The sequence below is a fragment of the Oncorhynchus keta genome, chromosome 13, assembly GCF_023373465.1.
Source record: "Oncorhynchus keta strain PuntledgeMale-10-30-2019 chromosome 13, Oket_V2, whole genome shotgun sequence".
NCBI classification, from domain to species: Eukaryota; Metazoa; Chordata; class Actinopteri; order Salmoniformes; family Salmonidae; genus Oncorhynchus; species Oncorhynchus keta.
In genome coordinates this window covers 16,189,895-16,205,360 of record NC_068433.1, presented here as the reverse complement: position 1 = coordinate 16,205,360, position 15,466 = coordinate 16,189,895, and the positions used below count along the sequence as shown (strand labels likewise).

Sequence of the window (15,466 nt, the reverse complement as noted above, 5' to 3'; positions counted from 1 at the left end):
CAGTGCCATCCGTTTTGTCACTAAAGCACCTTATACCACCCACCACTGCGACTTGTATGCTCTAGTCGGCTGGCCCTCGCTACATATTCGTCGCCAGACCCACTGGCTCCAGGTCATCTACAAGTCCATGCTAGGTAAAGCTCCGCCTTATCTCAGTTCACTGGTCACGATGGCAACACCCATCCGTAGCACGCGCTCCAGCAGGTGTATCTCACTGATCATCCCTAAAGCCAACACCTCATTTGGCCGCCTTTCGTTCCAGTACTCTGCTGCCTGTGACTGGAACGAATTGCAAAAATCGCTGAAGTTGGAGACTTTTATCTCCCTCACCAACTTCAAACATCAGCTATCCGAGCAGCTAACCGATCGCTGCAGCTGTACATAGTCTATAGGTAAATAGCTCACCCTTTTTCACCTACCTCATTCCCATACTGTTTTTATACTGTTTTTATTTATTTACTTTTCTGCTCTTTTGCACACCAATATCTCTACCTGTATATGCCCATCTGATCATTTATCACTCCAGTGTTAATCTGCAAAATTGTATTATTCGCCTACCTCCTCATGCCTTTTGCACACATTGTATATAGACTGCCCATTTTTTTCTACTGTGTTATTGACTTGCTAATTGTTTACTCCATGTGTAACTCTGTGTTGTCTGTTCACACTGCTATGCTTTATCTTGGCCAGGTCGCAGTTGCAAATGAGAACTTGTTCTCAACTAGCCTACCTGGTTAAATAAAGGTGAAATAAAATAAAAAAATAAATATGTGGGGGTGGCAGGTAGCCTAGTGGTTAGTGTTGGGCCAGTCACCGAAAGGTATCTTGGCCAGGTCGCAATTGTAAATGAGAACTTGTTCTCAACTTGCCTACCTGGTTAAATAAAGGTGAAATAAAAAATAAATATGTAAATAAATAAAAATCACACAGTCTCCTCTGAACAGTTGATGTTGAGATGTGTCTGTTACTTTGTGAAGCATTTATTTGAGCTGCAATCTGAGGTGCAGTTAACACAAATTAACTTATCCTCTGCAGCGGAGGTAATTCTTGGTCTTCCTTTCCTGTGGTGGTCCTCATGAGAGCCAGTTTCATCATAGCGCTTGATGGTTTTTGCGACTGCACTTGAAGAAACTTTCAAAGTTCTTGAAATTTTGACTGAACTTCATGTCTTAAAGTAATGATGGACTGTCGTTACTCTTTTTGCTTATTTGAGCGGTTCTTGCCATATAGGGCCGTATACCACCCCTACCATGTCACAACACAACTGATTGGCTCAAACGCATTAAGGAAAGACATTCTGCAAATTAACTTTTAACAAGACACCTGTTAATTTAAATGCATTCCAGGTGACTACCTCATGAAGCTGGTTTAGAGAATGCCAAGAGTGTCATCAAGGCAGAGGGTGGCTACTTAGAAGAATCTCAAATATAAAATATAACACTTTTTTGGTTACTACGTGATTCCATGTGTTATTTCATAGTGTTGATGTCTTCACTATTATTCTACAATGTAGAAAATAGTAAAAATAAAGAAAAACCCTGTAATGAGTAGATGTGTCCAAACTTTTGACTGGTACAGTACATGTATATCTCAATCTCTTCATTCAAAGACTCAATCATGGACACTCTTAGTGACAGTTGTGGCTGCTTTGCGTGATGTATTGTTGCCTATACCTTTCTTGCCCTTTGTGCTGTTGACTGTACCCAATAATGTTTGTACTCTGTTTTGTGCTGGTACCATGTTGTGCTGCTTCATGTTGGTGTTGCTACCATGCTGCGTTGTTGTCTTAGGTCTCTCTTTATGTAGTGTCTCTTGTCGTAATGTGTGTTTTGTCCTATATTTTATTTTTATTTTTAACCCAGCCCCCGCAGGAGGCCTTTTGGTAGGCAGTCATTGTAAATAAGAATTTGTTCTTAACTGACTTACCTAGTTAAATAAAGGTTAAATAAAATAAAAGTATATTAGACATCATTGTATGTTCTTACAGGGTTCTTATGTTACCCAGTCTCACTCACCTTCTCATTCCAGGCCCATAGTCCAATGCCCAGGAAGGCCACACCGAGCAGCTGAAAGAGAACAGACAGACAATAAATAACATTAATAATCACATAACAAACCTCAGGGAGATACCCAAAGGGTGAAACCTCCCCCTCAAGTTCACTTTTGTTGAAATTCCCGGAGGATGAATTATCTTTCAATTTCTCCTTCGATGCTTACAAAGGTTACAGAAACACACATTACTTCACTTTCGAGTACTAAATGTCATGTTTGGACATCTTCAATTGGGTAATCTAAACAAGAGTCAAGCATCAACAAGCAGGAATGTACAATCCTCCTGGGGAGTTTCTTCACCCTTAATAAGTAGCCTACAATGTCTGCAAAGTAAAGAAGTCATTGGTTTAATTTCTTGGCCGATTTAAAAAAATAAAAACTTTTTAGTCATTTGGCAGACACTCTTATCCAGAACGACGTACAATTAGTGCATTCATCTTAAGATAGCTTGATGAGACAACAACACATCACAAGTACATCAAGTACATTTTCCCTGAAGAAAGTATTTATCATCAAAGTCAGTGGTAGTAGGAAAAGTGCCCTTTTTTGAAGCGGGGGGTGTGAGAGTTATTTAAGATACTCTTCAGAGAGGTAGGGTTTCAGACGTTTCCAGAAGATGGCCAGTTCCCCTTGACGCCACACTGTCCTGACTTTAGGTTGTTCCTCCATTGGGGTCCCAAGACAGAGAAGAGCTTTGACTGGGCTGAGTGGCGGAATGGAATGCTTGGGCATTCCTGAGAGGAAGAGCAGCTCCGTTTTGTTGAGGTTGGCCATGAAGTGGTGAGCCGACATTCAAGCTGAGATGTCTGCCATAATCGACCATTATGATTTTTCAGCGCTGATACTGATTCCGATTATTGGAGGGCCAAAAAAGCTGATACCGATTAATCGGCCGGTTTTTAAAAAATGTATTTGTAATAATGACAATTACAACAATACTGAATGAACACTTATTTTAACTTAATATAATACATCAATACAATCAATTTAGCCTCAAGTAAATAATGAAACATGTTCAATTTGGTTTAAATAATGCAAAAACAAAGTGTTGGAGAAGAAAGTAAGTGCATTATGTTCCATGTAAAATATGTGCCATGTAAGAAAGCTAACGTTTCAGTTCCTTGCTCAGAACATGAGAACATATGAAAGCTGGTGGTTCCTTTTAACATGAGTCTTCAATATTCCCAGGTAATGATTTTTAGGTTGTAGTTATTATAGGAATTATAGGACTATTTCCCTCTATACCATTTGTATTTCATTAACCTTTGATTATTGGATGTTCTAATAGGCACTTTAGTATTGCCAGTGTAACAGTATAGCTTCCGTCCCCCTCCTCGCTCCTCCCTGGGCTCGAACCAGCAACACAACGACAATTAGCGCGCGCTAACTAGCTAGCCATTTCACTTCGGTTAGACAAGCCTCATCTCGGGAGTTGATAAGCTTGAAGTCATAAACAGCGCAATGCTTGACGCACAACGAAGAGCTGCTGTCAAAACAATGAAGAGCTGCTGTCAAAGCGCACAAAAGTGCTGTTTGAATGAATGTTTACACGTCTGCTTCTGCCTACCACCGCTCAGTCAGATATTTAGATACTTGTATGCTTGTATGCTCAGTCAGATTATATGCAACGCAGGACACGCTAGATCATATCTAGTAATATCATCAACCATGTGTAGTTAACTAGTGATTATGATTGATTGTTTTTTATAAGATAAGTTTAATGTTAGCTAGCAACTTACCTTGGCTTACTGCATTCGCGTAACAGACAGTCTCCTTGTGGAGTGCAACGAGAGAGGCAGGTCGTTATTGCGTTGGACTCGTTAACTGTAACTCGTTAACTGCTTGTCCTATAATGTCACTGAATGATAAGAACAAACTGCTGCATCTACAAGCCAGCAACAGAGGACCTTGGCAGAGTGGCCATTGAACAAAGAGCCACTTCATGTGGTTATAATACAGAGCTGTTGGTTAAGGGCTGGTCTGAGATCAGAGGCTAGGGGGGAGTGCAAAGACGGTGCCACAACAAAAAGAGATGTGTGGCTACATGAGCGGAGCTGTAAAGAGGAGCAGCACACCTCTAACTTTCAATCAGCCTTTGTTCAATGATCAATGATGGAAGTTCATTGACACTCTGGAGAAGAATAACTGCAAGGTCATTCCATGTAAAAGGAAGGCCCAATATTGATGGCCATAGTGATGATCATATTTACTGTCTGTCAGTGGCAGGGCCCCACTAGGCAAACACTTTCCACAACAAAATGTCTATGTGATGACATTGAATCAACGTGGAAAACAAATTATTATTTTTTTTTAAGTCAATGTAAGGGAATTGTCTTTTTTTCACAACTTTTAACCTAAATCCAATGACATTGTGAATTATTTTGTTGATTTCATGTTGAATTCACATTTAGTTGACAACTCAACCAAATGTAAATCAAAACTAGACGTTGACCAGTGAGGCAGAATGAGCAGACCTGTTTGTCCTGATGGTCGGAACACCCCAAGGGCTTGGATCAATAGGCTGTACTAACACGAAAAACAGCTAAGCCTCATCAGCTGGGGGTTTCACACTGTCAATAAACACATACACGGCACACACACACACACGCACACATTCAGACATGCAAAAATTCATACAAATCACAAATGGAGTGATACACAGAAATGTGGTAGCTTGATGTTCTCATACAAACACAGAAACCCCAGCTGTAACTCAAATATATGTCCCAGTTAAAGCAACCTCTTCCAGCTGTTACCGACTACAGGTAGGCCCTAATATTTGTGTTTGTAAACTGAGGGGTTTTGGCAAATGTAACTAATGACAATAAGGGTGGTTTTGGGTAGACTGGTCCCAGATCAGTTTGTGCTCTTGCCAACTCCATTGCTGTCATTGTCCAGCCAAACATGCTAGCACAAACAGACTGTTACTCAGGCTGGGTTTTGGAGGACAATTACATCAATGTCCGTCATTTTTATTTAAATGACGTGGAAACAACTTTGATTCAACACGTTTTTGCCTAGTGGGCCCCTGCCACTGACGGAGAGTAAATATGACCATCGCCTTGGCCATCAATATTGGGCCTTCGTTTTACATGAATGACCTTGCCGTTATTCTTCTCCAAAGTGGCAATGAACTTGCATCGTTGATCATCGAACTAAGGATGATCGAAAGTTAGAGGTGTGCTGCTCCTCTTTACAGCTCATCTGCCAGATGATTCCTAAGAACAACCTGGTTGCTAAGTTCCTTCTCCTCGACTACGAGCCAACTCCTAAAGGCATCCGTTGTTGTGACGTCAGAGAGGACCTCGACCTGTCCCTCATCTCAGCTTGGCTCACGGTCACATATAACCCTGCATGACATGCTCATACCAAACATGCCACTGTAATAACTGACACTCACAATGTCACTGTAACAGAGTGGGAGCAGAATAAGCCATCACACCACCACAATCAGTATTATCATTACTGTGTAATTACAGTCCTAGTTTTGATTTCATGACAGAGACAATGGAGTTAAAAGTGAGAATAGAAAGTAAGCTGTATTTTCATACATCTACAATTGAGTCATTTAGCAGAAACTCTTATCCAGAGCGACTTACAGGAGCAATTAGGGTTAAGTGCCTTGGCCAAGGGCACATCGGCAGATTTTTCACTTAGTCGGCTTACGGATTCAAACCAGTGACCTTTCGGTTACTAGCCCAACATTCTGAACCATTAGGCTACCTGCCACCCTATACATGATGACTGACTTTGGGAAGAGAATAATGGTGTTAAATCTCAGGTTGTTCAATGCTGTATCAGAGCCACCTTATCAACACTGTGGATCACGTAGTCTAGATATGGTTCATTTACTGTATGTTTTGAAGCCCCATACACGGCTCTAGAGAAAAGAGAAAGTGGATCTGGTCCACTGGGTACCATTTTGAAGGTAACATGGTTGAGGGAAGAGAGAGCCATGATAATTGAAGACACCCTAAATAAAATAAACCATCTAACATGTTAGGGTAAGGTATATTTTAAGTCTGCATCACTGAAAGATGGATTAAAGGTTACTTTGACTAGTACACATAAATACTAGTTATTTGTTTGTAAAAATGTGTGTGAATTATAACCCTCTCTATAATTAATTCTCCCTTCAGCCATTGAAAACAAGACAAGTGCAACGTTGGCACAGGAAAATGCATACTGTCACTTTAATTCCCTGAGATGACATTGAATATTAAAATGGGTGGCAAGACCTGATAGCTTTTCCAAAAACCTATACACATTCAAATGTAGTTAACTTGACCTGACAATGTCCCGGACATTTTCTGGAGGGTCTTTTACACAGCTCACATAAATATTGCAGTGGAGCCAAATGTCGGAGTGCAAGCTCATGCTGTTTCTATAGCGACGCCTCTAGTGTCTAGATTGATGGAGGGGGTGCCGGTGAAGTTAACTGGGCTGCTGGGGAGCACAGAGCTAAGCACTAAGCATTGAGCTATGGGAGAGACATTGGGAAAAGAAGCCCGCCAATACGCATGTGTGTCAAATCAATACATAGAGAGAGACGTCCCAAAAGGCACCGTATAAGGCACCCTATTCCCTATATAGTGCACTACTTTTCACCATGGGCCCATTGACCTCTGGTCAAAAGTAGTGCACTATGTGTAAGGAATAGGGTGGCTTTTGGGGGATAGACATACATTATGCTACACAGATTCACACTCCTTGGTTGGACTGAGAGTATTGCTTCAGAGATGATTGACAATGAGACAAATCCTAAAACCGTCAGACACTATATCAGAACGGATTAAAATGAGAATATCTCCAAGGGCCAGAGGATAAATGTCAATTTCAGCATTATTTCAACACTATAGATTTAAGCGACGAGGAGGATTATCATACTGTATAAAGCTATAGCCATATTTCCCCCACACTCCTCTGTGTCCATACAGATTTAACTAGATCTACTGACGTGACAGTGACAAATTACACCCTAACCCTTTGGTTTCCATGGTTCTTGTTTTGTAAAGAATTGTGCAACATGTTACCCCGAACTTCACCACACACTGCGAGGTCCTCCAGACTTTGGTCCCAGATGGACCAGTCTCCTGGCTACGGTTCTATTACTATAGCTGTGTCCAAAGCCTTCATGTATTCACTGACATTCAGTTCATTACAACTCCATGAGAACATTCTGTAATGTTGATAGAATGTAGTGTAGATACAACTTTTATATAATGCAAATACTGACTTCCACTACCAGAAAGAACAACATTATTTGGGTTATAAATGATCATGTTAAAAAGTGGTTGAGTGCATTCAGTGAGTTACAACCTTTACATTTTAGCCATTTAGCAAACGCTCTTATCCTGAGCGACTTACAGGAGCTTTGCTCAAGGGCACAGACAGATGTTTCACCTAGTCGACTCAGGGACTCAAACCAGCGACCTTTCGGTTACTGGCCCAAAGCTCTTAAAATCACTAAGCTACATGCCGTCAAAAGTCCCGCTCAACTATGTGGTAGCACAATATATGGAAATACTGAATGTATGTATTACATTGGGCATCATGTGAATGTGTGGCTACACAAAGAGAACGTTTTTGAGAAGGTGTTGGATCAGATAGCATATGCCATGACAGAAAGTTTCAGGCTGACACTGCACTCATAATCTAATTGAAAAGCAATCAATTATTATCACAACCTCTCTTCAGCTCACTAGCTCCATTAGCTAAATCTGATATCATATGCACCTACACTACCGTTCAAAAGTTTGGGGTCACTTAGAAATGTCCTTGTTTTTGAAAGAAAAGCACATAATTTTGTCTATCAAAATAACATCGAATTGATAAGAAATACAGTGTAGACATTGTTAATGTTGTCAATAGTACCCGCAAAACACCAATCTCAACGTCAACAGTGAAGATGCGACTCTGGGATACAATAGTCATTTACAACATTAACAATGTCTACAATGTCTAAAAAATAGCTTTTCTTTCTAAAACAAGAACATTTCTAAGTGAACCCAAACGTTTGAACGGTAGTGTATGTATTACACAATGCACAGTAGCCTGGGGCGGCAGGTAGCCTAGTGGTTAGAGCGTTGGGCCAGGAACTGAAAGATTGCTGGATCAAATCCCCGAACTGACAAGGTAAAAATGTGTCGTTCTGCCCCTGAGCAAGGCAGTAAACCCACTGTTCCCAGGGCACTGAAGACAAGGATGTCAATTACGGCAGACCCCCGCACCACTCTGATTCAGAGGGGTTGGGTTAAATGCGGAAGACGCATTCACTTCCCTTCCAAAGACATTTAAGTTGTAGTCCTTATCAAAAAAAATATCAAAAGCACATATTTTATAGGCCTAAGCATGCCAGGGACATGGCTACATTGCAGGTGCACCAACATGAAAGGTTAAACAGGCACTTGCTGCCCCATTACTGAAGACCTCACTAATGGCCAAATCAGTACAACACTGGCTCTCACGGTCATGGACATGGCAAACGGCACTGAAAGCAGACAATGACGAATGGGAAAGAATTTAGGAGGGTGGACAGAGGGAGGGGTGGAGGGGTTGAGGGAAACAAAGGCGATGGAGGGCGTTGAATGGGAATACATTAGCATTGAATTGACCAGGAAACGGGCCTGTCGGTATCAATTCAGCCAAACTCCTGTGAGCCAGAATGAGACCCGAGAGAGTCACATGACCTCGACGTGACATCATCTGAATGGGACAAGCGGAGAATATCTCTAGTCTCCTATTCCCAGTCCAAAACCATACAGGGCCATCCTTCAGGGAAAGACGTTGAAGAGTCAAATTAGATTATCCGGCCCATACGGTTATTATATTTCAACATTGTTATTGTCTTTGTCCCTCTGGAGATGAGAAATTACTATTAATCTCAGGCTTGTGCATTTCTCTAAGAGAGAAGTTGAAACAAAATGAGAATAAGAAAACATGTTCCACCAACAATAGAATCTGAGAGGTTTATTTAGTACATTTTTCCAGCTACTGGGTATTCTATAATGAGCTCTTCCTGTGTCTGAGATGAAGTCCCTGAAATAATGGTTGGAGCTTTAGAAGCTATCCGCCCTTTTCAGTGTGTACACGTAGTCCAGCAATCAATGGTAGGCTATAGTTTCGCAGTAGATTTGAGACAATTCACTAATTGGCCTAGTCACAATTAGATTATTGTTCACCTAACACTAACACACCTAAACTGTCTTGGAATCAGTGGCGATTTTAGCATGTAAATCTTGTTTGGTCAAACAAAAAAACAAAAATTAGGATGCATGCCAGCAAAGCCACTACACAACATGAATCAATAAATTAATTGCACTATAACAGTGACAAATGGTGCCAACAAACTGTTAGGGCCATAAAGCTGTCCCAACATCAGCCCCAACACCTTACCATCGCTACACCTGGCTATCAGCAGAGCCTTGTCTGGCAGTGAAACAGTTCATTCAGACTCATTTACTGCCTGTGGCTGACTTGCTTAAACAAACGTAGTTTCTACTGACAATTTACAGTGCTTCTTGAAAGTATATGAAACCTACAGGGCTGGTAATTATTTTGCTATAGAATATTAAAATAAACATATAAAATCCTTTAATGACAGAAACAAAAAATATATATATTTTCATTGTTTATTTAACAAAAGTGGTTTATTTAACAGAAACTCAGATTTGCGGTTTGCAAAAATGTGAACCCCTTCAGTCAATAGCCTGTGACACCTCCATTAGCAGCGATAACTTGGAGTAAACGTCTCCTATAGCCAGTAAACAGTCTTTGACATCTGTTTTGAGGGATTTTTGCCCAATCCTCCTTACAGAACTCAGCCAATTGTGTGAAGTGTGAGGGGTGTCTGGCATGAACTGCCCGCTTCAGGTCCTGCCACAGCATCTAGACTGGATTTAAGTCAGGACTTTGACTTGGCCAACCGAAAACACAAATCGTCCTTCTCCTGAGCCATTCTTTGGTAGATTTGCTCCAATACTTTGGGTCATTGTCTTGTTGGAAGATCAATTTTCGGCCCAGCTTTAGCTCCTTTACTGATGGCCTGACATTCTGTTCAAGAATCTCCTGGTATACCTCAGAATTCATGGTTCCCTTTAATGATGTGGAGTCATCCAGGTCCAGAGGAGGAAAAGCAGCTCCAGATCTTGACATTCACACCACCATGCTTTACTGTTGGGATAAAGTGGTCTCTGGCAAAGTTAAGATGGGCAGTTTGGTTATTTTTGACAGCAGAGGCTTCTTCTTAGCAACCCTCTCATTAATGGCATTTCGATTCAGTGTTCTTATTGTTGAAGCACACACAGTTACCCGAGATGCAGCAAGGGAGATCTGCAAATCTCTAGATGTTATGTTTGGGTTGGCTTTTACCTGATTTACTATTGTTCTTGTGGCTCTTGGGGATATTTTGGAAGGGCGTCCACTTCTAGGCCGAGTTGCTGTCATATTAAATGCTCTCTATTTGTAAATGATTTGCCTCACAGTGGACTGATGGAGCTCAAATATATTTGAGATGATTGTATAGCCTTCCCCAGACTGATGTCCTCTGAGATCTCCTTTCCTCTCGGCATGGTGTGGTTTGTATTCACCTGGATGGGTAACACCAAACTGACCATGTTTCTTATCTCTGTTTATCAGAGTCCCAACCAAACTCTTTCCTAACAATCTCTCCTTTGATTGGTTCATTTTGTACCCAATTATTTACCCACCTGATTCTACTTACCTACTTGATTTAACCAATGCAACTTGGGGTTCACTTATTTTTGCACCTGCACTAATTCCTTTTTAATTATGTTTTTCTACAACACACATGATTTCCTCGACACCAGTGGAGGCTCCTCAGAGGAAGGGGAGGACCATCCTCCTCAGTAAAGTGTTTTATTTTTTTTATTACAATTAAAAAGTTGTAATTTTCAAATAAAACTATTCTAAATATATTCACATTTCACCAAATCATTTATTAAAACACGCTGTTTTGTAATGAAGGCCTACAGTAGCCTCAACAGCACTCTGTAGGGTAGTACCAGGGTGTAGCTTGAGGACATCTAGCTTCCATCCTACTCTTGGTACATTCACTTCAATACAAATCCTAGGAGGCTCTTGGTTCTAACTCCCTTCCATAGACTTACACAGTAATTATGACAACTTCCGGAAGACGTCCTCCAACATATCAGAGCTCTTGCAACATGAACTGACATGTTGTCCACCCCAATCAAAGGATCAGAGAATTAATCTAGTACTGAAAGCATAAGCTACAGCGAGCTAGCACTGCATAAAATGTGGCTGAAACACCTGCATTTTGGAGCTGCCTTACTCAAGAAAGCAAAGAAGAGAAGATCCATATTTGTATGGAAGCTTTATTAACTCGTTTTGCTGTACATTGTTTGCAAACGGATGTGTGACACATATTAATGCCAAAATAACATGCAAAACAGGCAACAACAACAACAACAAAATGTGAGGCTCTGCACCTGCCATGAATGACAGGTCGCCACTGCTCGGGAAGAACATTCAAATCAGGCCTAAGTGTACTTTCTTACGCAGTGGGAATTGAATGCGACACAATGTTGTAGTATGATGATATATTCATGTTTATTCATACATTTGCATGTGAGGACAATAAGCTTCTCACGTGTCACGTACGTGAGTTCGTCACGACAAACAAGGACAGAAAGCGGATTACCGGGGACACTGGAGTGTAGGCGATTTAAATTAAAAAGTGCTCTGGGTAGCAGCCTACAGTATGTGAAGGCTATTGTGTATGTCAACAAATCTAAATAAGCAAGATTAAAAAGCGCTTGTATAATGCATATCAACACAAACAAAAGGTTTTGCTGCTATTCACATATCAAACGATCACATTTGAATGTTTATCATCAACTATTATAGCCTATTATTATAGACCTAGCTAGCTTGTGAGGGATTGGTCGTAAAATAAGCATGAACAAATGACAAATTATCATTTCATTTATGAAGCCATTTCCTCTAGATGGGCCTACTGTTTAATTTAACAACATGGATTGAAGATTGCCCAATGAAAAACAATGAGAGACAAATATAGCAAAAATAAGAAAACACTTACCCAAAATATTATGTTAAATCCAAAAATAAAATATTTGATGCAGCAACTGACTTCATGACCTTTAAATTGTTTTCCTGACATGCTTGAATTTCATCAACATACAGTACGCTTCAAGTCAACGGGATCATGGGCTCGCAAGTGGCAGGTTCAGCGATCCAGTTCTTGCAACTTGCTGCCTGCTCGATTCATCCAAATAAAATAAACATAATGTAGCCTATCCCTTGATACGGATGCCACAATGACAAGAGTAGAACAATGCACAATCCAACACAGGAAAGAGCAACAAACGTCAACCTACTAGGCTTTGTATTTAGAACTAACTGACTAGTATTCTGCCCGCAGCACAAACGAGGTCACGTTCGTATGATAATGAGGGAGCCTTCAAAATAAAAGCCCGCATTTCAAAGCATTGCAATGACAACAACTCCTTCAAATGATGTATAAAGGATACTCAAGAAAAGGCTATGCGTTCTATGGAAAATAATGAACTATGTAGAATATGTGTTCGAACGCGCAAGCAGACTGGAATTTACCTTCCACAAAGTTGCATTATTTTCCAGATAATGCATAGAGCCCCTCGTTGATTATCTCGTTAATACCATGTCTATACATTTGACACTAGAAATGTGTTCAACAACCATTGAAGTAGCTAGCAAACTTAGGCTGCAGTAGTTGCCATGGTAACCAAGCAAAAATATTTAGCTAGTTTGGCTAACAAAAACATCAGAATATGAAAATCGAATTCAACAATAGCAATACTATTTTCAATTCGACTTTTTCTTTCAGAATGAGCTCAAACAAAACTTGTAAAAAACTATAGACATTGAATTCTACCATGCAAATATACAGTGCTTTATTGTAATCGTTCACCCCAGCTGCCTGATTCAGATGACCAGCCTACCCGTGCTAGATTTATAGATCGGCAGGTAAGGGTGCTCTCGAGCGGCTAGATGTTCTTTACAATTCGGCCACCAGATTTGCCACCAATGCTCCTTATAGGACACATCACTACACTCTATACTGGTCATCTCTGTATACCCGTCGCAAAACCCACTGGTTGATGCTTAGTTATACAATTATTTTAGACCTCACTCCCCCCTATCTGAGATATCTACTGCAGCCCTCATCCTCCACATACAACACCCGTTCTGCCAGTCACATTCTGTTAAAGGTCCCCAAAGCACACACATCCCTGGGTCGCTCCTCTTTTCAGTTCGGGCAGCTAGCGACTGGAACGAGCTGCAACTACAAACTGGACAGTTTTATCTCAATCTCTTCATTCAAAGACTCAACCATGTACACTCTTACTGACAGTTGTGGCTGCTTTGTGTGATGTATTGTTGTCTCTACACTCAAGCCCTTTGTGCTGCTGTCTGTGCCGAATAATGTTTGTACCCTGTTTTGTGCTGTGTTGCTACCATGCTGTGCTGTCGTCTTAGGTCTCTCTTTATGTAGTGTTGTCTCGCTTGCCGGGATGTGTTTTCTCCTCTATCTTTATTTAATTTATTTGGAATCCCTGCCCTCGTAGGAGGCCTTTTGGTATGCCGTCACTGTAAATAAGAATGTGTTCTTAACTGAATTGCCTAGTTAAATGTTTTAAAATATTGAAATAATCCATGTCTAGAATGCCCCTCAAGGCAATCAGAAATGAGTATTCAACAATGCCATGGTATCCACCTAGGGCGTGTTCGTAAATTCACTCTGGCTATCTACACCGATTTTAGAGCGCTCTCGTCTGAGTGTGCTAGAGCGTAGAATAACTGATGAATTTATGGACGTTGAATATGGCCGGTGTCAGTAAACATGCAATTAAATTGTTGCCAGGAGCACAGTTACAGTCACCAATGCTCTGGATAACATGAAAACGGCCTAACCAGCTCTGCTAGGGTGACAAAAATGGTCAGTGAGGTGTTCTCTCATTTATGTCTGGAAGTAGCTAGCAAGCTAGTTAACTTTAGCCAGTTAGTTTGGGTGCTTGACTGCCGTTGTTCGCTCTGAACGCTCAGAGACGCTTTGAATTAACGAATTAATCTGACAACTCTGAATTTTACGAACGCCCAGAGCACACTGAGGGCTCTCCTGAGGGAATTTACGAACGCACCTCTAATTTTCTAACGCTTTTAAAACCCGAAAGCAAAACGTGGAAACTATGGATACAACTTCCTCCGCACTCGCGCATTAATATGTATGCCATTAGAAATCCCTGCATTAGCATGCTTCTGTTAGCCAAATATCATGAAAAAATACACCAGATATTACTGGTCTGCTAATGTGCCTGGACATTGTAGGCTAAACTACAATGAACAAACCCATAACTGATCCAAATGGTTGCCCATTCAGGCAGGCTATGTTCCGTTTATGCAATCAAACGCCAGGCGTTTGAGCGGTTATTCAAATGGTATAGGCTATTCAATGCCGTTTACACTCTAGACTAGAGTTTTGTACGCAATGAAAAACAACTTTCTTCATTACATTGTGTTGTAGCCTAGGCAGGATGCATTTCTCGTCCTTCACATTTTTTTAAACAATATGGTCGATTTTCGACCTGGTACCCAGGGTCTGGGAGGGAGCAGTGCACTCAGCGCAGTTTCGGGGGTGCACATAGTGTAGGGTTGGTTTCCTAGGATTTCATTATCTGATCCATTTTTTTCCCCTCGCAAGCCTAACATTGAGCTTATGAATTATGGGCTAATATGCATACGCTTCTAATTTAGTCTTTAGGCCTGTCTGTCTTTGTTCTGTTATGCAATTAGTCACCTGCCTCTCCGCAAATCTTGTGAAGTCCCTGGAAAAGCCAAACTACAAAAGCTTGTTGGACACTTATTTCGATTGATTAGCCTTAGCATACTAATAGCCTATTGGACGAGATGCACTCTCGCTTGTTGAACGTGAAATAGGCTACACTACAGTATTAGGAACGGGCGGGGAGTTGGAAAGGAGTTATTTCATAATGAAACAAAATAGGACGTTTAAGAGGTTACTCAAATTAGCCTACATCCCCGCAGTTTATGGCCTATGGACAATAATTGTGTACTCACTTGATAAAAAATAATACATTCCTCATTGTACTTTGTTGTTGTAGCCCAAGGATAAAAATGATCGTCTAAAAACATAGGCTTAATCAATTGTGGCGTTTTGCGTGCCCTGGGACCATAGATTGCAGCCTGCTGGAATGCACTACAGATCTGTCATTTCATAATCTGTTAATCTTTTTTTGCACTTTGACAGGAAAATATTTAGCCTAAAGCCATAAGAAGCTAGATATTAGGCCAATCATTAGCAAAATTGTAGATAATGAATGGCCTAATACCTAGCATCTTACTTCACCTCACT

General features: G+C 40.8%; 1 protein-coding gene across 1 annotated transcript in view; it reads right to left on the bottom strand.

Moving 5' to 3' along the window:
- LOC118391949 (tetraspanin-5-like) overlaps positions 1-12,488 on the bottom strand; it is a 31,523-nt gene extending 19,035 nt beyond the window's left edge. The window contains exons 1-2 of the mRNA XM_035783471.2: positions 12,134-12,488; positions 2,016-2,066 (exon numbers count right to left, since the gene is read on the bottom strand). Of these exons, the coding sequence (XP_035639364.2) occupies positions 2,016-2,066; positions 12,134-12,214 (132 nt within the window). The 5' untranslated portion in view covers positions 12,215-12,488. The remainder of the gene's footprint in view (positions 1-2,015; positions 2,067-12,133) is intronic.
- Between the last annotated feature and the right edge of the window lie 2,978 nt (positions 12,489-15,466).